The sequence below is a fragment of the Sesamum indicum genome, linkage group LG3, assembly GCF_000512975.1.
Source record: "Sesamum indicum cultivar Zhongzhi No. 13 linkage group LG3, S_indicum_v1.0, whole genome shotgun sequence".
Taxonomy (NCBI): domain Eukaryota; kingdom Viridiplantae; phylum Streptophyta; class Magnoliopsida; order Lamiales; family Pedaliaceae; genus Sesamum; species Sesamum indicum.
In genome coordinates, this window is record NC_026147.1 from 18,637,510 (window position 1) to 18,661,210 (window position 23,701).

The following is a 23,701-nucleotide window of genomic DNA, read 5'->3' on the forward strand; positions in this document are numbered from 1 at the left end:
TTTTAGCCTATTCTGAAAACAGGAAGGTGCTTTTTGCAAACTTTGTAAAACACAGGAGGATTTTATGCATTTTGTCCGTACGAATTAAATTAATTAATAATTAAAATATATTTAATAATTTTTTTTCCATAAAAATCCAATGAAGGAGATGCTTATAAATTAATAATTCAAAAAAATTGGATAAATTGTATAACATCCATATGTGTTTTCAAAATCTAGTTAAAATTCTCATGTTAAGAGAGTGTGTGATACTTGTCAATGATCTGTATGGGTACATTTGTGATAGTGTTATATTTATCTCTTAAGACATGAAAGGTAGGAACGGTTCCTCGTTCATGCTCTTAGTCTCACGCACCTCTAATGAATTGATCATCTCATCTATCTTATTGAGCTTTGGATTAGTTAAGCAGAATAAGGTTTGGAAACACCCTAAAATCACCCGTTGAATGTCCTCATTTTCGATTACTAGTGTCTCCTAGTCATCCCTTAAGTGTTGTATTTCATTTCTTCACTGGCGTTCACTCATTAGTGCGTGAAAAATCCATGTTCCTATTTTCTTCTCGTAATCACTGAACCTTACCCTTTTATTTAATAGTAACTTTATCATAAGTGCATCGCATGTGATGGTGCTAGTTTTTTATAAGTATATTAAAATATTTTATAAACTTGGGAACATCTAAGCTGAGTTCTCTGCAGACTGACCTTCTGGGACCATCAAAACAATGTTTTCAAAAAAATATTGATGCCATCCCAAGTCACTGAACATTCATCATCTTCATGAGATGAATGCACAACAATCAATTCCGTTAACATTGCTGGAGCTCCAAGGATGAAGTGCTTCTCCATGCCACTAAACATATGCTAATTTCATCAGTTACTTTTTAAGCAATCAGTAGCACACCTTTGATAATAGAGAATAGGAGTAGAAACACACATTTAGTAGTTCAGAGCAGGTATAAATTGTCTATTACTTGAGTACTGCAGGATTTACTCCATTGTAATGTAGCCTTCAATATAGACTCGGGCAGGTGTTCTGATGCGTACCACAGATAGAGCTCATACACGCTCATAAGATAGAATTGGCTGATTTGGCTCATAAACCAGCGGCGTGTCTGCGTATTTCCATGTGCTTTTCATGAAAACATTTCTCTCTCCCTTAACAGCAGCAGCCAAATCACCGAGTTCAGTCATCTCTTCTTGTGTTAACTTCACAGATAAAGCTCCAATATTTTCATTGAAGTGTTCAACCTTGGTGGTACCAGGTATGGGGGACACATCATCTCCTTGGTGATGAACCCAAGCCAATGATAGTTGAGATGGGGTGCAGCCTTTTCTTGCAGCCATTCCGCTAATCCGTTCATATACCGCCTTGTTATTTTCAACATGTTCAGGCTGGAACCTTGGGAAAACCTACAAAAAATTGACATGCCATATTAGCATACAAATGAAACCAGTGTTGGTATCGTCATGGTTGAAGTAACAACATTCATCCATACAAAATCTTTCATGCAAAAATACTTTTGGAACCAGAGCCTCATGAACCATAAGGAACAAAGATATTTGGACCATGTGAAAGAGAACCATGACTACCTTTACTATGTCCATAAAAACTGAACAATAAACATTGGTACAGCATAACATCGAACAGACATGAATAAATGACCAGCCAAGAATTGGAAACTGAACATCAAATGGCCAATCAAGAAATAGTGACAGTGCAGCATGACCTAGATGTCATGTATCGTGTCATCTTGAAGTACCGAAGTTGTAGTGTTATCCATCATGATGTCAATCCTAACTCCAACTGAAATCATGATGACCAACAGCTAACTAATTGGAAAGTGTGCAACATATAGTTCAGAGTTGAATTTAGCTGATTTCATATGAAACCTAAATGATGGTAAATAGAGCTGTAGGTAAAATTAACTCAAATCAGACAGTTATAATAAAGGCAGGGCTTACGAACCTCATAAGAGCTTTTGTACAACTTAAATTATGAACGGATTGCTATGTTTTTCTTGTATGACAAATGGATCTATCATCCTTTTCAGGTCTAGTATGTTGATCTTTGCGTCCATCAAGAAAAAATGACTAGTGGTTTCTTTGACATCCAAAATAGATCCTCCAGAGTTCTACTAGTGGTTCTTCTCAAAATAGCTAATTAGATTTATATGGAGATACTCTCATAAAAGTGAAAGAACGCATTAATTGGACTAATATATGGATTCGCATAAATTTATACGTTCATATTTTTTTAACTCTATCTTATCAATTGATGATAAGATGGACTAAGTCACAACCTTATCTCTATAAAGTGGAAAATGGGAAGTTATACTCACGCCATTGTTACATAGTCAAAATACAGAAACCACCCTTCTATTTTGAAGTTTGAACATTATCAGTTAAAATATGGGCCTGGAGGACTAGAATGACTTATTTGGCACTCCATTGAGAGCCCAAAAAATAGTGACCAAAATAAGACAAAGAGTGCAGACACCCTACAGTAAAAGATAATACTTGTGACAATTATCAAATTTCAATCTTAAAGATATAATTACCGTTGCCTTAACCCTCAACCAATTTCTGACCCAAAAATATTTTAGCTCAACAATTTAAAAAAAAATGAAGGTGAACAAACTGAAGAAGTTAGTAGGTACTGGTGCAAGTGAGAGTAAGAAAATAAATGAAGAAAAAGAGTTACTCTATATGCACAAAAAAAAAATTGAATTAGTGTCTTCTGAGTGGACTTGCAAAAGTGCTGATATGTACCAACCTTACGATAGTCACTCTCTTCCAAATTCTGTATCAACTTGGGACCTGATGAAAGGAAACCCTTACCAAGTGGACTGTATGGAACGATCCCAATACCAAGTTCCCTGAAATATGAAAAGCAGAACACAGAATATTACTGTTTTCTGAAACATATAAATTGGAGAACGCTTCCTACCTGCATGCAGGAATTAGTTCTTCTTCCACATCTCTTGCCCACAATGACCATTCAATCTGAATAGCAGTTATAGGATGAACAGCGTGAGCCCTTCTGAGTGTTGAAACAGAGGGCTCCGAGAGGCCAACATACTTTATTTTCCCTTCTTCAACCAATTTCTTCAGTTCTCCCATCTTGGCAAGCATGGGACAATATAAGATATTAGTAATAACCCTAGTAGGAGCCAAGAAAATGGGCACAGAATAGATGAGAAACCAAATATGACTGCATACTTGAACCACCAAATATAATTACAAGTTGACTCACTGATAGATACAGTTCAATATTGTGCTACACTATCCTTATGCATGACCAGACAGCATACAGGTTGATAAAGTATGTAAAGAGCTGAACTTGTTTGAGAAGTGGGAATCACTAACAAACATTGAGATCCTAAAGCAGTGGGAAAAGAAATAACCAGGTTGCGTCCCACAATACGGTGCCATAATTGTCAAACACACACTTAATGTTTTGTCGAATACATTTGAGGTTCAGCTAGTCTTGTTAATCAGTTCCTAATATATAACAAATAATAAAGTATCACAGGCATCAGAAAGCATAATATTTGTTTCCAGAAAATGAGAGGATGAAAGCAAGGAATGAAAACACCACTCCTTGCATTACAATTACAAAAGCGGCAGCATTATTCTAGTGAACAGATCTGCAATTCAGACAGAATTCATAATTAGAATAACTTGTGTCTATATATAGTTTTGCATAGAATGGTTTATTTCTCTCTACAAAATTTCAGCCGTCGTTGCTATAAGAGAACTTAGATTGTTTTTTATACAGAGATATTCACATGATCTTTGTTTCCATATCTTTCTCCCTCAGATCATACATATATATAGACACCAAATACACAGGAAAGAACAAAGATCTATAAAATCTATAGTTGTTGGTGATTTTGGTGTCTGCTACATTGCAAGATGTTCATCTTTCGAGTAAAACTAAACTTTGATCAGTTGGATCAGAACTTTTCAAGGAAAGCAAAACTATCTTCAGCAGTAAACAATCTTCATCAGAAGCACATATAGCAGCTTGAAAAGTAAAATTACAAGTAGAACTAGTCACAGAATATGCAATCAAGCATAACACTGAATGCAGTTCCAGAATAACGTTTCCATTGAAGAGTACTCACCGTGACTTCAATGGGCACACGAGTGTCAATCCGATGAACATAATAGAGATCAATGCAGTCAACATCAAGGCGCTTCAAGCTTCCCTCACATGCAGCCCTCACATATGCTGGTTCGCCATGTACTTCCATCTTTCCATCCTTCAGTATTACCCCAAACTTGGTAGCTATTTGCACTTTTTCTCTCATGCCTCCTTTCATAGCCTGCACGGTTACAACTACTAGTAAGTCAGAGTTCGAGTTCACCATAGTCAAACCACAGGTACATTAGAGAGGGAAATCATATATTTTAAGGCAAATTATGCTTTGCTAAGAAAGAAACTAAGTAAAAATTGTAAATACACTCCAAAACAGGGATATTCATAAGGTAAAACAGAACTAAAATGATAATCAGTAAGCAAAACTGCCACTCTAAATACAGAACAGAGTTTGGTATTTCAGCTTACTCATACTTTTTTGAAGAAAAGATAATAAGTATTGCTATAAAAATTTAATTAAACCATAGTTGCATTTGCTATTTGCTTTTCTAGTTTTGATTATTTAGAAAAATAACCAAAATATAAAATTAAAGCCTAAATATAAAGAATATAAAATATTTAAATACAGAACAAATATGAATTAGTACAGCATTCTATAAGGCTTAGTATACTGAAAAACGAAAAATTAAAACCGAGTTGAAGACTCAAATTGTGAATATACGCATAAGAGAGCCATGAGAGCAGAAATGAAGCTTTTGAAACACGTCCACTAATAAGCTCTGAATGGGTATGGTAAAGTGCAAGTTGTAATACTCCCTCGTTTCTTATACGACGAAATATGATTTGCCACTCAGTTTATAGTTGTTAAATTTATCAAAAGGACCACCTCGCTCCCACTGGCAGAATAACGAATTAATCGTCAGGAAGTCAATTAAAATAGAAAATACCTTACCAGTAATCTCGAGCAAATTATATCAACCTGATAAATTTTGAAAAGGAAGATCAAATCTCTTCATTAGTCCATCATCTTTACTTTTCATCTTCCTGGTCTCTTATCTCTCAAATGCATTATAATAGTCTATCATGTTTTATATGGTCCCTTATAATTAATATCAAATGAAGCAAATATACTCCATGAATTAGTCATGAAATTGTAGAACCATTAAACAAACTAACATAACAAAGTAAGTAGGCTAATATGTAAGACCAAAAGTTACAATATGTATATTAGAGCAGGATTATAAGCTTCACTCCATTCTAGCGACAATATAACTGACCCTTTCGCTTCGATACTTTAGAATTCAATCTTTACAACTAGAATTCATGACAAACCCTTCTCAATTATGGATACAAAATACTACATTAAACTTGATAAATAATTTATCCATCCAAAAGGAAGAATTTCTACATGAAATTCAAAAGCTTCAACCTCACCACTAAACATCCAGTATAGTATTTCCAGTTCCTAAATTGGAAGCGAAGGAGAGTGGCAGGAAAACGAACCTTGCCGATGAGAATCTCATTGGTATGGGGACCATAGAGGTCTGAGGTGTCGAGAAATGTGACGCCGGAGTTGATAGCGTGGTGAATGAGTTCGATCATTTCGGGCTCCGGCTTTCGCGGGGCGTAACTGGTTGACATGCCCAAACACCCCAAGCCTTGTTTCGACACCTCAAGGCCCTGCGAACCCAACTTGATTCTCGGCACATTCACTTCCATTTGAGGCGCAATGGTTTTGAACTGATGAACGAAAAGAGAACTGGGGAAGCCAATTAAGTGGTGGAGAGAGATAAAGGAGAGAGAGTATGTATTTGACGGCCATTGCGCGTAAATGAACGAAGAACACGTGTCTGCTTCCCCCAAATATACTTTGTACCACCATCTTCTTCTTTCAAATTAAATAAAACTAAATGTTAATTACAATGTCTACTATTCAAGTTTTGCGTTTAATGTAATTATATATAAATTTTTATAATTTAAAAAATATCTTTTTAATTAACAAATAAATTTATTGATATTAACACAAAGTTTAAAAAAAATTATATTATCGTATGTGATGAGGTATATTTTTTTTTTCTAAGAATAGTTTAGTACAAACAAAATTATTTGACTTGCAATAAATTAATAACCAACCAATTGCGGGTATATATCAATTTTCATTTAGTTTTTTTTTGTTAATATCAACAAATTCAGTGAATTTTGATTAATTAATAATTTATTTGTTAAACAAAAGCAAATTTAAGGTGTGGTAGATGAAATTTTTTAAACTACAGAACTTCTATGTATAACAATACCAAATTTCAGAAAAAGAGAATATAATTATTCCCAAAATATATTATAATATATCACTATAGATTATATTATTTTGTTAGAAGAATATAATTATGTCTCGTTCATCTTCCAATGATTGGAGCATCTCATCTATCTTATTGATTTTATTCCACACTTGCTTTGCTGTTTCAGCTGATGTTCTGTCCGGCTTAGCAGCCTGCAACCTCAAACCAAAACAACTTGTTTTTCCATGGGGTTTGATGTCCAGGTTGTGCTGATGGTTCGAATCATACTCCATGGAAATGCTGATGCTCATCCCGAGTTGGCACATGCCCCATCAACCCACAGCTTACCAGCTGTTCTTTGTTCTTCCACCCAATCTCCAAAAATTATCCTAAAATTGACTACACCACCCAAGTCCTATCACTCCAAGTAAAAGAGGTTTAAGAGATTCCAACTCCAACTTTATCACTGCTCTTTTAGCTCACATAGACATCGTGGCTGAACGTTGGGTAGTGCGTAATGGCCTTATCTCGGGAAAAGCTCATCATATCTCAGCTCTATGTTAAGTCTGACTCTGCATCTCTCATTCAACTCATGGACAAGAAGGTGAATCCTGCGAGGGAACTCACCCAGCTATGGTGTGTTTGACTGAGTTTGCTAGTCCGCAAATCAACTTTTGCTCTAGGCAACGACACTGATGACTAATTGGCGATGACAACAGCTTCTTGCCATTTTGGACATTTTGCTTAAAATAACTGTCCCCCTTTTCTGAAACCTTTCGTGGAGGCAAATTCGTGCAACTCCTATCAGGTAAAGTCGATTTTGCTGAAGTAATATATATCTAAGTTGTTTCTGTTAAACACACACACACATATATATGTATTATGAGATTAGGTACTTGATTGAGAAATGTGATTTATATACTTGTCCTACAGTGATGTTAATCATCTGAGACAAACAACTTCTAGAGCGGTGACGTTATAGCATACAAACAGTGAAAACATTCACAAAAACCTCGATGCCATTGTAAGTCTCTGAACATGATCATTTTCTCATTTCCATTCACATTGCTGGAGCTCCAACGGACCACTTCTCCACCCAGTACTGTTTATTTCATTAGTTACTCAACTACTCATTAAACACACATACAGTAATAGACAATATATAGGAGTACAAACACACATTTTGTAATGCAGAGTAGGAGTAAACTTTCTATTACTTGAGTACTCAGGACATATTGCATGGTATTGTAGCCTTCAAGACAGACCAGGGCAGGTCTTCAGGTGTACATCACTACTCAGCCTTCCAAGAGGAGAGTGGTGGCGTGTCCACGTATTTCCATGTACTTGCCATGTAAGCATGCCTCTCTCCCTTTACAAGATCAGCCAAACCGCTGAGTTCAGTCATCTCTTCTGGTGTTAACTTCACAGATAGAGCTCCGACATTTTCATTGAAGTTCTGAATCTTGGTGGTACCAGGTATGGGACTCACATCATCTCCTTGGTGATGAACCCAAGCCAATGCTAGTTGAGATGAGGTGCAGCCTTTTCTTGCAGCCATTTCACATATCCGTTCGTATACCAACTTATTATGTTCAAGATTTTCCGCCTGGAACCTCGGAAAAATCTACAAAAAAATTGACATACTTTATATCTACAAATGAAAGCAGTCCTGGTATCATCATAGTTGAAGTAACAATATTCATCATAAAAAATCATTCATGCATAAATACTTATGAAGCCACAGGCTCATGAATCATAATCGAACAATGTTTTTGGACCATCTGAAGAGGACCAAGGCTAGTTTTATTAGTTTCCAGGAAACTTGAACCAGAAACATTGTCACAACACAAGATTGAACAGATATGAATCAATGACCAGTCAGAGAATTGGACACCAGACATCAAATGGCCAATCAATACGGTTAATCAGGACCCAAAACCAAAACCGAATAGAATACCAAATTTTGGAAACACCTCGTACCGAGTAACAAAGCGAAATTCCGGATCCGATTCGGTTCATCCAGTAAACTGAATTATGCACACCCCTAAATTTGTTGATAAATCTTTTAACTATGCAATTTAAAAAAGAAAAAATTAAAGCAAACCACTGAAGAAGTTAAGAGTAGGCACTAGTTCAAGTGCAGTGAGATTAAGAAAATAAATGAAAAGACCTATAGTATATATGCACAAAAAATTAAATCCTTGTCTTCTGATTGAGATTTACAAGTGTTGATAAGGACCAACCTTACGAAAGTCACCCTCCGACAAATTCTGTATCAACTTCGGACCTGATGAGAGGAAACCACGTCCAAGTGGACTGTATGGTACAATCCCAATACCAAGCTCCCTAAAATCACATGACAAGCAGAAAACAAAACATTACTATTTTCCCAAAACATATAAGAACTGCAGAAGTTTCTTACCTGCATGCAGGAACTAGTTCTTCTTCCAGATCTCTTGACCACAATGACCATTCGTTCTGAACAGCAGTTATGGGATGAATAGCATGAGCCCTTCTGATTGTTGAAACAGATGCCTCCGAGAGCCCAATATATTTTATTTTCCCTTCTTCAACCAATTTCTTTAATTCTCCCATCTTAGAAAACATGGGACAAGATAAGACATCAGGGATGACCCAGCAAAAACCAAGCAAATGTGGCACAGAATAAACGAGAAACCAAATATCAAGGCATATTTGAACAACCAAATATCATTACAAGTTGGGACACTGTTTGATAAGTTACCATTCTGTGCCACATTATCCTTATGCATGACTAGGCAGCATATGAGCTGATAAAGTAGGAAATAGAGATGAAGCTTATTCGATAAGTGGTAAAATTTAAGAATCACTGAGACCATAGTGCAGCGGAAAAGAAATTCCCAGGTTCACATCCCACCATCCGGTGCAGTACTTGTCAACCACATGTTAGGTTCAAATAATCTTGTTAATCAGTTCCTATATTATATATAACAAATAATTAATTATTACAGGCATGAGAAAGCAAAATATGCGTTTCCAGAAAATGTGAGGTGAAACCAAGGAATGAAAAAATCATGCATTACACAATACAAAAACAGCAGCATTATTCTTGTCTATGGAGCTGCAGTTCAGCCAGAATCCATAATTAGAATTACTGGTGCCTAATTACACTATATTTCCATAAAGATGATCTACTTCTCTCTACAAACTATTCAGCTATCATTGCTATAAGAAACCTTAGATTGTTATTTATACAGAAATATTCTATCCATCTCTGTTTCTGTTTATGGAGCTGCAGTTCAGCCAGAATCCATAATTAGAATAACTGGTGCCTAATTACACTATATTTCCATAGAGATGATCTACTTCTCTCTACAAACTATTCAGCTATCGTTGCTATAAGAAACCTTAGATTGTTATGTCTACAGAAATATTCTATCCATCTCCATTTCTGTCTCTTTTTCACTCACATTCATACATACACACAGACACCCAAGAACACAGGTGCATAAAATCTGTATTTGTTGGTTATTTTGGTGTTTGCTAGGTTGCAAGATCTTCATCTTCCAATTAAAACTAAACTTCAATCAGTCGGATCACAACTTTTCAAGGAAAAACACAAAGAAAATGCAGAACACTCTTCAGAAGTAAACAATCTTCATCAGACGCACATATAGCAACATGCAAAATAAAATTACAAGTAAACCATAGTCACAAAACACAAAAATCAAGCATCACAGTGAATACAGATCCAAAATAATGTGTCTATTGAGGAGTGTACTAACCGTGACTTCAATTGGCACACGAGTGTCAATCCGATGAACATAATAGAGATCAATGCAGTCAACGTCAAGGCGCTTCAAGCTTGCCTCACATGCAGCCCTCACATATGCTGGGTCACCACGTATTTCCATCTTTCCATCCTTGTGCATTGCCGCAAACTTGGTAGCCAGTTGGACTTTTTCTCTCATGCCCCCTTTCAGAGCCTGCACTGATTGCAACTAGTAAGTCAGAGTTTGAGCTGACCATAGTTGACCAGTTTCGGGCAATTCGTGCTTCATTAAGAAAACATAGTAAAATTTCATATACTCTACCAAAAGGTTGTTCATGTGGTGAAACTGAACTAGAAAACGAAATTTCAGTACACAAAGATGCCATACCGAATGGGAAGCAAAATTTGGTAGTTGGTTTACTGATATTGTTTTTTAAGAAATAGTATTAAGTATTGCTATAGAAATTTAACTAATACCATACTAGCATTTGTTTACTTTTCAACTTTTTAGTTTTAATAATTTAAAAAAATAACCAAAGTATAAAAAGTAAATAACTATGTAACTTAGTATAGTATTTTGTATGGCTCAGTAAACCAAAAACCAAACTGGGGACTGAATATATTACAGATGTATGCATCATGTGAGCCATGAGAGCTTACATGAAGCTTGGAGACACGTCCACTAATGAATCTAAATGTTTAGTAAAGCACAAGTCATAATACTTATCTCTTTTCTTGTCCGATAACTATCATTTACCACTTAGTTCATATTTTTTAAAAAGTACACCTCACTCCCGGTGGCAGAATTGCTGATTAATCATTAGGAAGTCCAAATTAAAATAGAAAAACTATACACAGTAATCTCAAGCAAATTATATCAACCTGATAAATTTTAAGAAGGAAAAAAAAAATTCAGTTTCATGAGTTCATTCAATCTGAGTTTCAGCCATTAATTGAAACACAGTATTCTAGAAAAACGTCTATTTCAGAAACAAGATAATAAGGTGCATATATGAGCTTGATTTTATCACAGTCAAATATGGAAATATACTCCATGAATTAGTTATAAAATTGAAATCAACAATTAATCAAACTAACATAAGAAAGTAAGTAGGCGTAATATGCAACATCAGAAGTCACAATAGGTATATTTGTGCAGGAATGTAAACTTCACTATAACAGCTCTGTTCTAGTGACAACATAACTGACCCGTTTGCTTGGATACATAGAATCCAATCTAGAATTCATGAAAAACGCATTTCAATCATGGATATAAACCACTAAATTGAAGTCTATAAATAATTTATCTTATCCAAAAGGGAGAATTTCCAAATCAAAATTCAAAAAAGCTTTAACCTCACTACTGAACATCTAGTAAAAGTATTTATAGCTCCAAAATAGCAAGCGAAAGAGAGCAGCAGGAACACAAACCTTGCCGAGGAGAATCTCATTGGTATGAGGACCATAGACGTCGGAGGTATCGAGAAATGTGACGCCGGAGTTGATAGCGTGGTGGATAAGTTCGATCATCTCGGGCTCAGGCTTGGGCGCGCCGTAGCTCGTTGACATTCCCATGCACCCCAAGCCTTGTTTCGACACCTCAAGGCCCTGCGAGCCCAGCTTGATTCTCGGCACGTTCACTGCCATTTGAGAATTACTGAATTGAACTAAATTGCAAGTCATGTGTGTGACGATAAATGAAGACTGATATTTAAAAGGGAGAGAGAGAGAGAGAGTTGTATTCCAAATTGTGTTCTATCCCCGTTGTGGGCCGTCTGGACAAACACGTGTAAGGTTGTGAAAATATATAGCTCGTTTACTTTTATACAGAAGACTGCAAGAACGATAGTAGGAACAATACTGAAGGACTAATAATATTTTGTTCACTAACAATGCATCCATTTTATTAATTTTAGGGTTTTCCCATTCAGCCCCAATTCATCTCAAATTCTAATACATATATATTAACTGTGATTATTTAATTATTTTGCTTTTTATGATTTACATAAATCGTACAATTAAAAAAATTCTATATATAAATGTACTTCATGTAATAGATTAATCGCGATGGTGGACAGGAGAATAGTAAGGCTGTGGAAGAACGACTAACGATGCTGTCCAACTTTCCCAAGTTTTCGCACTAGTTGAGAGGATGATTGGTGAGGTAGATACGAAGGTGCAAATTATTTTGGATAGATTGGATTCTAGATGAGTTGAGAAGAGAAATTCATTATTCAAATCAAGTTCGATCGAACCTCACCAATCACAGAGAAGTGTGATGTATTTGCTATGTGAATGATCATTTATCATTAGCCGTAGCAACTGCGTAGCACTTGCTATATAATTGGTTCAAATCCGATCAAATTCGACTTGAGTTAGAATTTTCGATGAAGAAGTATTTCATAACTACTACTGCAGATATAATGAGTAAAGAAATTAGAGTTGGTAATGAAAGAATAACGTGACTGGAAGGGTTGCTGATATGATTTAGTGAAGAAATAAGAGTTGCTAGTTGAAGAATAAAGTGACAAGATTAAAGAGTTGCTGATACGATTTTAGTTCTAATTACCTGAAGGAGAGAGAAAGTCCAAGAGGCTATTTCACGTGTGATAGGGGAATTTGAGAATAGTAGGCAAAAGGATAGAAATGTCGTCAAAGGGAAGCCTTTATTACAGGAAAGTCACCAGGATCCGCACCCTCGAACGGGGTCGGGTCACGGATCCCTACTCGGGTATTTGGAAGCTGGAGAGAAGCAACCCGACTCGGTCCAAAGTCGAACTCAAACCCAATTTAAAATCCTCGTAGATGAAGACGATTGATTTATGTGACCTTATACGAACTAGGATTATTACACGTGGCGCACTGTAAGTGAACCTCTCAAGTACATAAATGGATCCACAAAATACTTTAAATTCTCCGTGTACAGTTCATTTATGGTAAAACATTTATTAGATCCATAACCTATTTGAGAACACTTTGAGATCGCACTTTATAGCGAGTTACCTTACTATGTTTTTTAAAATGAAGTAATTTAAAAAGAGATAAATTGTTATTTTTTTTTTCATAAAGAGAAATTTGCTCGTTTACAATATAATAAAGAGTTGTTTGCAATTTTTCTTATAACTAGTACTCCTCCATTATATATTTCCGTCAATGTTACACGTGTCGTAGATTCACATCTTCAATTATATATGGTATAGATGATCGGTATCCATCCATCCCCACGCCTTAGTCGTAAATGCCATTATTATCTGATCATATATGCTAAAAAGTCTACATATATATTGATCTATGCACATCCATATATATTTATTGCAAAAATTTCTACACAAAACACTGAGAACAAATGAATAAAATGGCTTTTATTGGGTGGAAAAAATTCATTACATGCCATCAAGGGGTTTGTCCCCATCTATGGCAATCTTGTATTCCTATATACTTGTGTGAAGAAAAAATTAGGAAAAGTGTTTTTCCTGTTTGTTGTGTTACCTAAACTAGGATCTTCCTACCTGTACAACCTCATCAAGAGCTTCTGAATTTGATTGTGTCACTGTAGTTTCCTATGATCTCTAGTTATTTTACAAGCCTAAACCGGGTTTTGAGCCATCGTTGCTTGTCTTTGCTAATCCAGATTCTAGCATATCTGCTGTGTTAGAGTGTGGTTTCACAGAACTGCCTAAAGAATGACGGTTTTCGTTGTGGCGGCCACTTACCGTCCAGACGATAACCAAGGCCACCATTAAGATTGACAGGGCTACCAGCGCTGCCCAGACCATCCGCACGTATCTCTTTAAGGGGCTGCAGTGTTCATCAAGGATTTTGGAGAAGGCATCTTCTACGGTTTTACACTGGACTAGGCTGTCCATACCGGGATAAACGTCCAGAAACTTTTGTATTGAAGTAGTGTAAGCTTCAACCGAGTTGTAGTAGCCGGCTGGGACCAGGATTCCTCCGTTGCACGTTTCACCCTCAGTGTCGGGGCAAGCCAGCATTCTCAGTACCTTCAGAGACCAAAACAACAGCACATGAGAGGTTAGAAAAATCAACATCTCATGTAGTACTATTAGATTGTGTTTGGCATAGTTCCATATATCAGGGCTGAGTTCGATTATTCTTACCTGAGGGATGTCTCCTATTCGGATTGAAGTAGCTGGACAGTTCCATGGTTGGTATTCATGCATAGGTGGTGGTGAGAAAGGATTGCATATCTGAACAATGTTTCCGTATGATCTAGATATGTTACCGTTCACCTGCAAATTTTTCTCGAGTAGGTAAACGTGAACTGTGTGCAGCATAATTAAAGAACGTCTGAAACTAAATCATTTTAGTAGTCAAGTTTTAGATCAAGGAACTTAAAAACATAGACTGTACATCGATATTCTTCCTTACAAGCAATCTTACCTCATTTACTAAGTCGTATATTCCTACGCTGACATCGTCCAGGACTGATTTTGCTGAAAGCAGTTCGTCACAGGGGAGAATGGAACTCAAGCTGTTGTTGTAGGGATTTTGCTGGAAGCTTTCAAGTGCTGTGCACGTGTCTCCGGCAAAGCTGGAAAATAAAACCAGCCCGTTAATACTCACTCCTTCTCTGTATTTTCATGTGTGTATATGTGTTTGTTCGTATCGAGCAGAGTAACCATAGGACGTACTTTTGTAGGAAGAAATAGATCCCAAAGAAGAACCAGCAGAGGGCAGTGAGAATCCAGCAAAGTACAATTAGTCTGCAGAAGATAGGTTGAAGTTCATGAGAACGTCTGCGTTTTACCTAATAAAAATTGGCGTACAGAATGAGTCGACAAACTAAGGATATGTCCGGTGCACTTACACTTGACGAGCCCTTTGAAATTTTAGAATCCCTGAGACTGCATATAGAACAGCATTCTTGTCAGTTCTCTTCTGTAGGAGTTAGTCTGATGTAAAGAGGGAAATGGAAGTATGAATTATGGTTGTTTTGAGTGAAGGCAAGCAATTGCTTTCGTCTCACCTAATAGAGCAATCACAGCTACTAATGTCAGTGAAATTATCACTGTCGTTACTATATATCTGCCAATATAAAAAAGAACGAGTCATCAATCTGCAATGACACACAACAAAATGCATACAAATCTAAAGAAGAAAACATACACTATTTTGAGGCCCTTATCAATCAAACGCCGGTTCTTGGACGCTTGTCTTGCTATATCAGCAGCCTGAGCATCGAGACTCCGGGACGTTGAAATCAGGAAGCTGGTAGCGCCAGAACTTCCATTCACTTCACCCAACGTGCTGCTCATTTCTTTCATGGCTCCAGTTGTGTTGTATATCGTGTTGGAAGCCTCATCCGCTGTGTCAATAATAATGTCAATCACCGTCTTTGCTCTCGAATGGAACTTTGCATTCCCTCCAAGAACCACGCAAGTCGCCATTCTGGGAACACAGCACAAACATCTAAACGGCCTGTTCTACATTTTCCAATAAGATGAGACGAAAAGAACGAGTATTGGTACTTACATAGCAAGGATCGTAAAGACAACAAGGAAAAGAAGAGGCTGCAGATAACAGTCCTGCTTAAGACAAGGTGATCTCTTCGTGAGCTCCCTCCGACTCTTACAACTTCTTGTTACAAGGAGAAATCCTCCATATCCGAGACCACATAGCAACCATAGTACTGCAATAGCATATCCATGTATGCCCGTAAAAACAGTCGACTGTACGAGATAACAAACATAGTAAATTGTCAGACTAAGTTCTGTTTCCAGGGGATGAAGATAGGGAGAAACAGATACTCACACTCCAATAGTGCTTGTTGGTTATGTCATATCCTCCTCTATATTTCTTCAAACCGTCTAAAGGGTCGACTCTTACCGTATCATCCAAGTGTCTACTTGAGTCTGAAACGTTATTCGTTTCAGCTAAAACTCGTCCTGAAATTCAAAACTCAAGTAATTAAATTTCTTATACTTCTTCACAATTTCTAACTCATGCTATACACCCCTGTTTCATTGAAACTTCAGACGCAGAAGAGATGTATCGGTGAATTACCTGATACAGAGCTGGTGGACAAGAGCGGTAGACCTGCAAGCTGTGTGAAGTTTAAGGCCATCACCATGACAATAAGAATTAGAGGCAACGTGCCATTTATCGATCCCATTTCTTTAACCTGTCAACCAAATTAACCGTTGAAGTTTTAGTTTCCGTCTTGCTAATGGTTTTGGCTATGAAATTAACCACAAATTCATAGCAACCAAGTACTTAAAAATAAAGAAGTACCTAACCTACAACTGAGGTGAGCTTACTTTTTCCACACACACAGAGATAATAGACATATACGAGGGGCCTGCTTAGACTCAAGCTCGCGCATGAACACAAACACGTATGCACGGGAGATTGATTGGATTCTCTACTTGCATTTAATATATACATATCATGTGTATAAAATACAAACAGGCATGCCGCCGGGGGGAGGGGGAGGGTGTTGCTGGTTGGATTTGCTATATCAATCTAAGATGCAACTGCATCTTGTATTGCATTTAATATATGCGCGTCACGTGTATAAAATCTTATCTTAAATAAAATAAACCAAATAATTTTCATACAAGTGACCTATATTTATTAAGTATAGTGCAAAATATAATAAGATTTGTAATAAAAAATCAAAGGAAGGGCCTAATCTATCATAAGGAGTAAATATGGCAGCTTTTTTGGTCTAAGCATCTAGGGGTATAACCCCCTCCCCACCAATGCAGTTGCATTATGATAAAAGAACTTGAAAAGATAGGATTAGAGAAATGTGGCTTTAATGTGAACAAATGGGAAAAAATTAAAGTGAATTAGGTCAAAGAGCATCCCTTTTTTACCCAGAAAATCATAGTGGGACAAGAGGAAAAAGGGCCTCAATTTCCATAGAAAAAATGAGGCATATATATACAGCTTTAGTTAAAGGATTAGGTGGAAAAAAAGCAGTCATATATGCCTGAAGAAGAGAATTCAAAGAAAATAAACATGTTTTTGAAGTATGTGAAAATTTAAAGAAGATTGAATTTTTCTCCTTTCGGATTCTATTTTCTAGTACCATGTACTCCGACGTCGGATTTATGTCCCCTCCCTTACAGTTGCTTTCTAGGATTCACGACCACGATCATGACCACGTCTATATTAAAACCCCACTTTTAAGTACACAATGAATGCTGAAAATCCTACACATGAACAATTTTTTTTCCATAAACGCGGGTTAAATGCAACAGACCTTAATAAAGAAAAAGCGCAACGCCATTCCTAATTAAACTTTTAAAAGGACTGCAACCCATTGACACGAGCCGTAGTAAGCTTCTTTTTTTTTATGGCAGAAGTTCAGAAGATCGTTTTGTCATAAGCGCAACGCAACCCCCTGAACTAATTCAAAACAAAAAAAAAAGGCGCCATGACGCACTGACGGGAGAGACAGTTGCCAAAGTTCGGAGGGTCGTGTTGTTTCTTTTTTTCGTTTTAAACAACGTTGTACCTGTTCAGTGTCTGAATCCCTGTAAACACATGACATGCAGAAAAGCACAAATCCAAAGCAACAAGAAAGACAAAAAACAACCAGAAAAAACTCACCGGAAAACCACCCAACTCTCTCTCTCTCTCTCTCTCTCTCTCTTCCCTCTTCTGCAAACGCTGAGCTATCAAATTCTGTAGACGAAGGATTGATGAACTGTGCAAGAACACAAGCAAAACCCTACTGCAGAAAGAAGCAGCTCGACCACGGAAACATGGAGTTTAGATGAACTGCGATGCTGCTTCAGTATTTCAATCTTGAGCAGCTGGGGTTCTTGCATAGAAAGTCATATGTGGGAACAGGAAAAGGTGTCTAGAATGTTGGAATATTCAAATCAGAGTCCTGTTGGGTCTTTATAACCGAATGGCGAAAACATCGTCAAATTACACTGCCACAGAAGCCCATGCCTTTGAATTAAGACGTATACGTGTTTTGGTTGAGTTACAAGTTGGGCAGAATTTTCATATGGGCGTCAGCTTTGTACTGAATTTTGAGGGTAAAAAAGAGTTGATAGAGTTCAGGTCACATGATGGTTGTAACAAGTTGGTAACTGAAATAGTTGATGATTCAATGGATAATATGGAAATTGTTTGAATTAGGTTGTTTTTTATTTAATTGAGTTGCGTGTCAAAATTAAATGGGTAATTGTACGTGAAAATACTAATAGATATAAAAATTTTGACCGTAATCTCATAATTTTTAAAACAAAATCTTATTGTAATTTCCTGCTTAAAGAGATCGAGAAAATTATAATTTTGATCTTGTAATTATAGAGGTGAAAATTTTATTTTGTTAGAATTTAATTCAACAGTTAAAGCCTATAATGTAAAATAATTAGTACATTAAGGATAAAATCAATCGGAATTACAAACTTTGGCTGGAACTTGTATCTCACGTGAAGTGTACATGTCAAATATTCTAGCTGAGTTTTCAATTTCTTGAGGATTTTATCATTATTGTGCTATTTTTTTAAAATATTTTAGGTTTAATTGTCAAATTAAGTTCTTGTGGAACTAAAATTGCAATCCCTTATAGCTATAGGATCATAATTATAGTTTTCCTTGAAAGGATCGTATTTTCATTTTCTTTTAAAATAAAATTATGATCTTCACCTATTATTTTTCATAGAGAAACGTGTCGCATTTTACCCAAAAGTAAATTAATTATGATTATATTAACATTATGTGTGATCACAACAATTTGTCGTCATTATATAGTAGGGATAATTATTTTTACATATATCGTTTATGCAAATCATCTCATTTTCTTTTAAGAAAATTACACATACACCTTCTAAAAACGTCAATACGATTATACAAACTACCTCGACTTTTTGGTTGTTAGGAATAATTTCCACAATCATGTAAAAAATAAGAGCGATATGTGTAAATAGACCATAATCAAGAAATGCAAATATAATTATCCCTATGTATTATTATTATTATAATAATATTTCGTATTCCACCAAAATACGAATTAATTAAATTTGGTCATGTAATGTTAGCCGTAAATGCCTTTAAAAAATCAATTTCCACCTTCATAAGAAACCATATGATAGCACGTTTAGGACTTTGCAATTATAGAAAATATTAATTTTTATTTGGATTTCATACATATGGGGCCCACGTGAAACCTAATTCATCCAACCATTCTTCCCTAGTCCGTAGAGATTAGTTGTTGTTAGGAACTTAATCCACCACAAAACCATATCTCACCACTTCCAATACTCTTCTTAATCCCAACCATTTAAAAACCAATCCTAAATTACATCCACAATTCTTAAAATTAAGGGTATATTACAATTTGGCCCTAAAATTTGTTATAATTATAAATACCTCTTATTAATTAAAAAATTATAAATATTTTTATGAAATTACAAATATCCTAACAGATACCTCCTTATGACAATTCATTATAGATGGCGTATTTGTCAGGGTATTTATAATTTCAGGGGTACTTGTAATTTTTCAAAAAATAAAGGAATATTTATAATTAAGACAAGGCTCAAGGGAATTTCCTGTAACTTACCCTAAAATTAAATTTAATTACACTAATATTTTTTATTTTTTTACATCATGAAAGTTATAGTTGTAATTACAAGTACGATAGAATTTTATAAATATATCTCCTGATTAAATTTCATCAACCACCCATTAAAAATATATTTGTAATTTTTAAATTGTCGAAGATATTTGTGTAATTAAGTTTAATTTTAGAAGATATTAATATGATTTATTTAAAAAAACCCAAAAAAAAGAAAAGGAAAAAGAATGGTATGTGGAAGGAATCCGTGTCCATTTTCTGACCAAAATCTTCTGTCCTGAAGTCAAGTCAGAGAAAGGGAAAGTTGAGTTCTGGTTCATTTGCAGACCTTTAAAGACCATCATATATGTAATAAATTTGTGTGTGCCCCATCCTAGACTTGGATTAAATTAATTAATAAATTAGTTTTTGGTACACAGATTAAATTAATTAATAATTAAAAAATATTTCATAAAAATTTAATTATGTAGAAGACAAATGAATTTTATTTTTTTAAATTACAGCGCATCAATATTAAAAAAATAAAAATTCATTTGAAGAGATATATCAATTGAAATAATTGAATAAGTATTGAAGAAAATTACTAAGAATAAATTTAAGTATGAATTTAATAACATATTATTCAAAATTTGGTTAAAAAAAATTAGGCACTTTTAAGAAGTGATAAATTGCAAATTAGGTGACGAAAATATATTATTAGTTTACCGAAGTTCAACTTATAATATGCAAAAAAATAATAATAAGTCAATCAAATAAAAATTAATAATATCGGGACTACATGCTAAGTACTAATATTATGTATAGAGACAATCAAAATAAGTACGATAGAAATATGAATTATATATAAAAAAAGATAATAATCATTAACACATTTATCACATATTTCAAGAACTCATGAAATAAAAATAATTAATGAGAATTCAATGAAAGAATTATATGTTCAAACCTTCTATCATTTTTTATTTTTTAAATTATTTTAACTTTTATGTGCAATAAAGATATGTATTAATTTTTTTCTTTTATTATTCTGAAGTAATTGTATATGTCGCATAGTTCATGAATTCAAACAATAAAAACAAAATTCTAAGAATTCATCGTTTGGTCAAAATTGAGCAATTTTGGTCAAAACACTTCCTTCAAATTTATATATATATATATATATATATATATATTAATAGAATAAATATATAATAAAGTCTTTTAAATTATATCACTTTCTCAAAGTCGTGGCCTAAAGAGAACGTGTGAAAAGCGACTTTCTTTAAAAGCTTACGGAGCAGATTAGGTCAGCACAAACGATTTCTTTTATTGTTTTAATAAAACGAAAATGTTTCGTATAAAAGAAGAGGTGTGTGGAATTTTTAATTACATTATTATATTTTTCAGTATTCAAAAGATAGGAGAGGAGGACAATTTGTAAACATATTTTAAAAAAATTACATTTAACACCTTTGAGGTTTGCTTCTGTCTAATAAATACGTCCCTTTCGTCAGTCAAAATTCACCGAATTTGCTGATATTAATATAAAAAAATCTACATTTACCCCCAATTAACCTATTACTGATTTATTGCGTATCAGATAAATCTTTTTATGATCAAAATTATCGTCATACATGTGATAATGCATGAGATGAGGTATATTTTTACCGTTATAAAGGTAATTTAGTCCGAAAAAATTATTTGACATGCAATAAGTCAGTAACAAATCAATCTAGGATAAATTCAACTTTTTGTTAATTTCAGCTAAGTCAGTGAATTTTGACCAACGAGAAAACTTATTTGTTAGATGAAAGCAAACTTTATGGGTGCTAGATATAATTTCACAAACCACAGGGGAGCTACATGTAATTATACCAAACATCAGGGTAAAAAGGTGTAATTATCTCTATTTTTTTTAGTATTGTTAGTTCAAAGTTAATATATTTTATAAAATTGATTAGCCATTCATTTATTTAAATTATGCACATGCGTTGAGTGCGTTTTCTGATGAGTGTTGAAACCACCAAAAATAAATTCATATTAATATTGCTGGTAAATGATGAGAAGGGTCGATTTTCTATAAAGATTGGATATAAGTTGATATCTTCAAATAAAATAAAAAGGGGAGTATTGTTTGAGGTCTAATTAAAAGATGAAATTAAAGAAGGTGAATCAATATTAGAGAAGGCTTTCTGATTAATGTCAAGTTCATGTTCAAATAGATAGATTAGTTATGGTCATTGGTACAACCTAACAATCGCATTTTTTTTTTTTATCTTTTCATCGGCCAAGAAATGTTTGTCAGCCACATTTGTCAATCATTTGACTGAAACAAATAATTCAATTTGATAATTTAAGTTACATTTGACATTATATAATTATGTCAAGAACCTTAATTTCATTCAGCGTTTGTAGTCCAACGGTTAGGATAATTGCCTTCCAAGCAATAGTCCCGGGTTCGACTCCCGGCAAACGCATTATCTCAACCTTATGCAATTTTATAATTTGTCATTTATAATTATTTTTAACCAATTTTTTTATAAAAAAAAATCACATGCAGTGCACATGTGATATTTAAAAATGTTGTGATTTGATATCAAATATACATAGTATATGATATTTTTTCGATAAAAAAATCAACAAAAAAAATGACCATATATGGGAAATTGTAAATTCCACAAAATTGAAATGGTAAGTAAATAAAAAAAAATTCAATAGCAAAATTTAAAAATAAATATATTTCGAATTGAAAAAATATAACTTACCCTAAAATTAAAATACCTACCATCAATAATAAGGGGCTGAGATTACCTTTTTCATCCACAAAAATAAGTGAAAAATTGACTTAAAATAAAATAAAAGATGAATATGTTATGAATTATTTAATTATCTATATACAAACTCGATAACCATAATTAATTATACCGATATGAAAAATTTGCATTTGTATTTGCTCATGATGAGAATATTTTTTTATTAGACATATCAATTATTTTATTTATATATTTATTTATTACATTAGAATTAATTAAATTTAATTAACATATACCTTATTTCTTAAAAAGGAAATAAGAAATACATGACAATTATCGTACAAAATATGAGATGTAGCACAAATTTTTAACTTCTCGTAAGCGCTGGTTAATCCTTTTGATGGTTCTGTTAATTTTTCGAGTATTATTTTCTTTTCTAGTGAATTAATTACAATTTAATTATAAATTTTAATCATCAATATATATCAATTATTAATATTAAATTGGACAATTACACCTAAACATCCTCTGAAAATGTAAAATTGCACTTTCTCTTTAAGAAGTTTTAAAGTTGTACTTATATCTCCTCTAAAAAATTTACTGTTTACACCTTACCTATTTTGTTAGGGTTTGGATGAAAAGACTAATGTTAGCAAAAAAAAAGAAAAATAGTATAAAATTTTAATTTTACCTTTAATTTAATATTTTCATGTATAATTTTGTATTTGTAACGAGGAAAAATTATATCTAAATATTCGTAAGACTCAAACTCATAACCTCTTGATCCGACACATTTGGTGGGTATTGTTTGCCAGCAAAAAACACAAAAACATTAAATAGTATGGACTTATTCTACGTTATTAATTATAGTGTTGATTTAAGTTTTAACCCAAGAAACGGGGCGTAGACCAATTACGAGAACTGCCTCTTTGTTAAAGTCAGCTTCATCTTCCATTACAACAACAGAAGCAACTCCAGTTCCAGACTCTGTTTCTGCAGAAGAACAAGAACTCCCCTGAAGACGTGTTTTCCTTGCTAACGTTTCTGTCATTGTAATTCACACTTTTATTAGCTGTAATTAGTAGCTTAGGTGGCTGTTGACGTGGCCGCTAGTCTGTTATTCAGTTGTAGTTAGTTGAACAGATATTTCTTCCTCAACCGACCTCTGTATCCATATTTAAACTCTGCTGTATCTTTTTCCAAAAAGAATGAGAGTGAATTCTTATTCTCTTCAGTTTTAGTTTGTGTGATTCATGGAGTTTATCTCTGATTTTATCA

The 23,701-nt window shown here is 34.3% G+C and overlaps 3 protein-coding genes and 1 non-coding gene across 4 annotated transcripts; 1 reads left to right on the top strand and 3 right to left on the bottom strand.

Annotated features, from left to right (window-relative positions):
- Positions 728-5,902, bottom strand: LOC105158772 (auxin-induced protein PCNT115-like). The gene is made up of 5 exons (XM_011075633.2): positions 5,606-5,902; positions 4,128-4,328; positions 2,948-3,120; positions 2,774-2,876; positions 728-1,410 (listed from the first exon to the last, which is right to left on the bottom strand). Exons 1-5 carry the CDS (start codon positions 5,819-5,821, stop codon positions 1,057-1,059), a joined length of 1,047 nt encoding a protein of 348 aa, XP_011073935.1. The 5' UTR covers positions 5,822-5,902; the 3' UTR covers positions 728-1,056.
- Positions 7,398-11,867, bottom strand: LOC105158773 (auxin-induced protein PCNT115-like). Its single transcript, XM_011075634.2, has 5 exons — positions 11,561-11,867; positions 10,143-10,343; positions 8,801-8,973; positions 8,622-8,724; positions 7,398-8,002 (listed from the first exon to the last, which is right to left on the bottom strand). Exons 1-5 carry the CDS (start codon positions 11,810-11,812, stop codon positions 7,670-7,672), a joined length of 1,062 nt encoding a protein of 353 aa, XP_011073936.1. The 5' UTR covers positions 11,813-11,867; the 3' UTR covers positions 7,398-7,669.
- On the bottom strand, positions 13,470-17,955 carry LOC105158774. The gene is made up of 11 exons (XM_011075635.2): positions 17,708-17,955; positions 16,154-16,271; positions 15,902-16,035; positions 15,623-15,819; positions 15,257-15,538; positions 15,117-15,175; positions 14,958-14,994; positions 14,782-14,853; positions 14,531-14,681; positions 14,248-14,379; positions 13,470-14,130 (listed from the first exon to the last, which is right to left on the bottom strand). Exons 2-11 carry the CDS (start codon positions 16,260-16,262, stop codon positions 13,708-13,710), a joined length of 1,596 nt encoding a protein of 531 aa, XP_011073937.1. The 5' UTR covers positions 16,263-16,271; positions 17,708-17,955; the 3' UTR covers positions 13,470-13,707.
- TRNAG-UCC lies at positions 22,076-22,147 on the top strand. The gene has a single exon. It is a non-coding gene; the product is annotated as a tRNA-Gly (tRNA).

Excerpts from the sequence above, each read along its gene's own strand:
- LOC105158774 (XM_011075635.2), bottom strand. The coding sequence starts at position 16,262 with ATGGGATCGATAAATGGCACGTTGCCTCTAATTCTTATTGTCATGGTG. Across the intron at positions 15,539-15,622 it reads GTCTTTACGATCCTTGCTAT|AATGGCGACTTGCGTGGTTC; the intron begins GTAAGTACCAAT and ends CTGTGTTCCCAG. Across the intron at positions 15,176-15,256 it reads GATAAGGGCCTCAAAATAGT|ATATATAGTAACGACAGTGA; the intron begins GTATGTTTTCTT and ends TTATATTGGCAG.
- LOC105158773 (XM_011075634.2), bottom strand. The coding sequence starts at position 11,812 with ATGACTTGCAATTTAGTTCAATTCAGTAATTCTCAAATGGCAGTGAAC. Across the intron at positions 8,974-10,142 it reads GTGTGCCAATTGAAGTCACG|ATGGGAGAATTAAAGAAATT; the intron begins GTTAGTACACTC and ends ATGTTTTCTAAG. Across the intron at positions 8,725-8,800 it reads GAACTAGTTCCTGCATGCAG|GGAGCTTGGTATTGGGATTG; the intron begins GTAAGAAACTTC and ends ATGTGATTTTAG.
- LOC105158772 (XM_011075633.2), bottom strand. The coding sequence starts at position 5,821 with ATGGAAGTGAATGTGCCGAGAATCAAGTTGGGTTCGCAGGGCCTTGAG. Across the intron at positions 4,329-5,605 it reads ATGAGATTCTCATCGGCAAG|GCTATGAAAGGAGGCATGAG; the intron begins GTTCGTTTTCCT and ends GTAACCGTGCAG. Across the intron at positions 3,121-4,127 it reads GTGTGCCCATTGAAGTCACG|ATGGGAGAACTGAAGAAATT; the intron begins GTGAGTACTCTT and ends ATGCTTGCCAAG.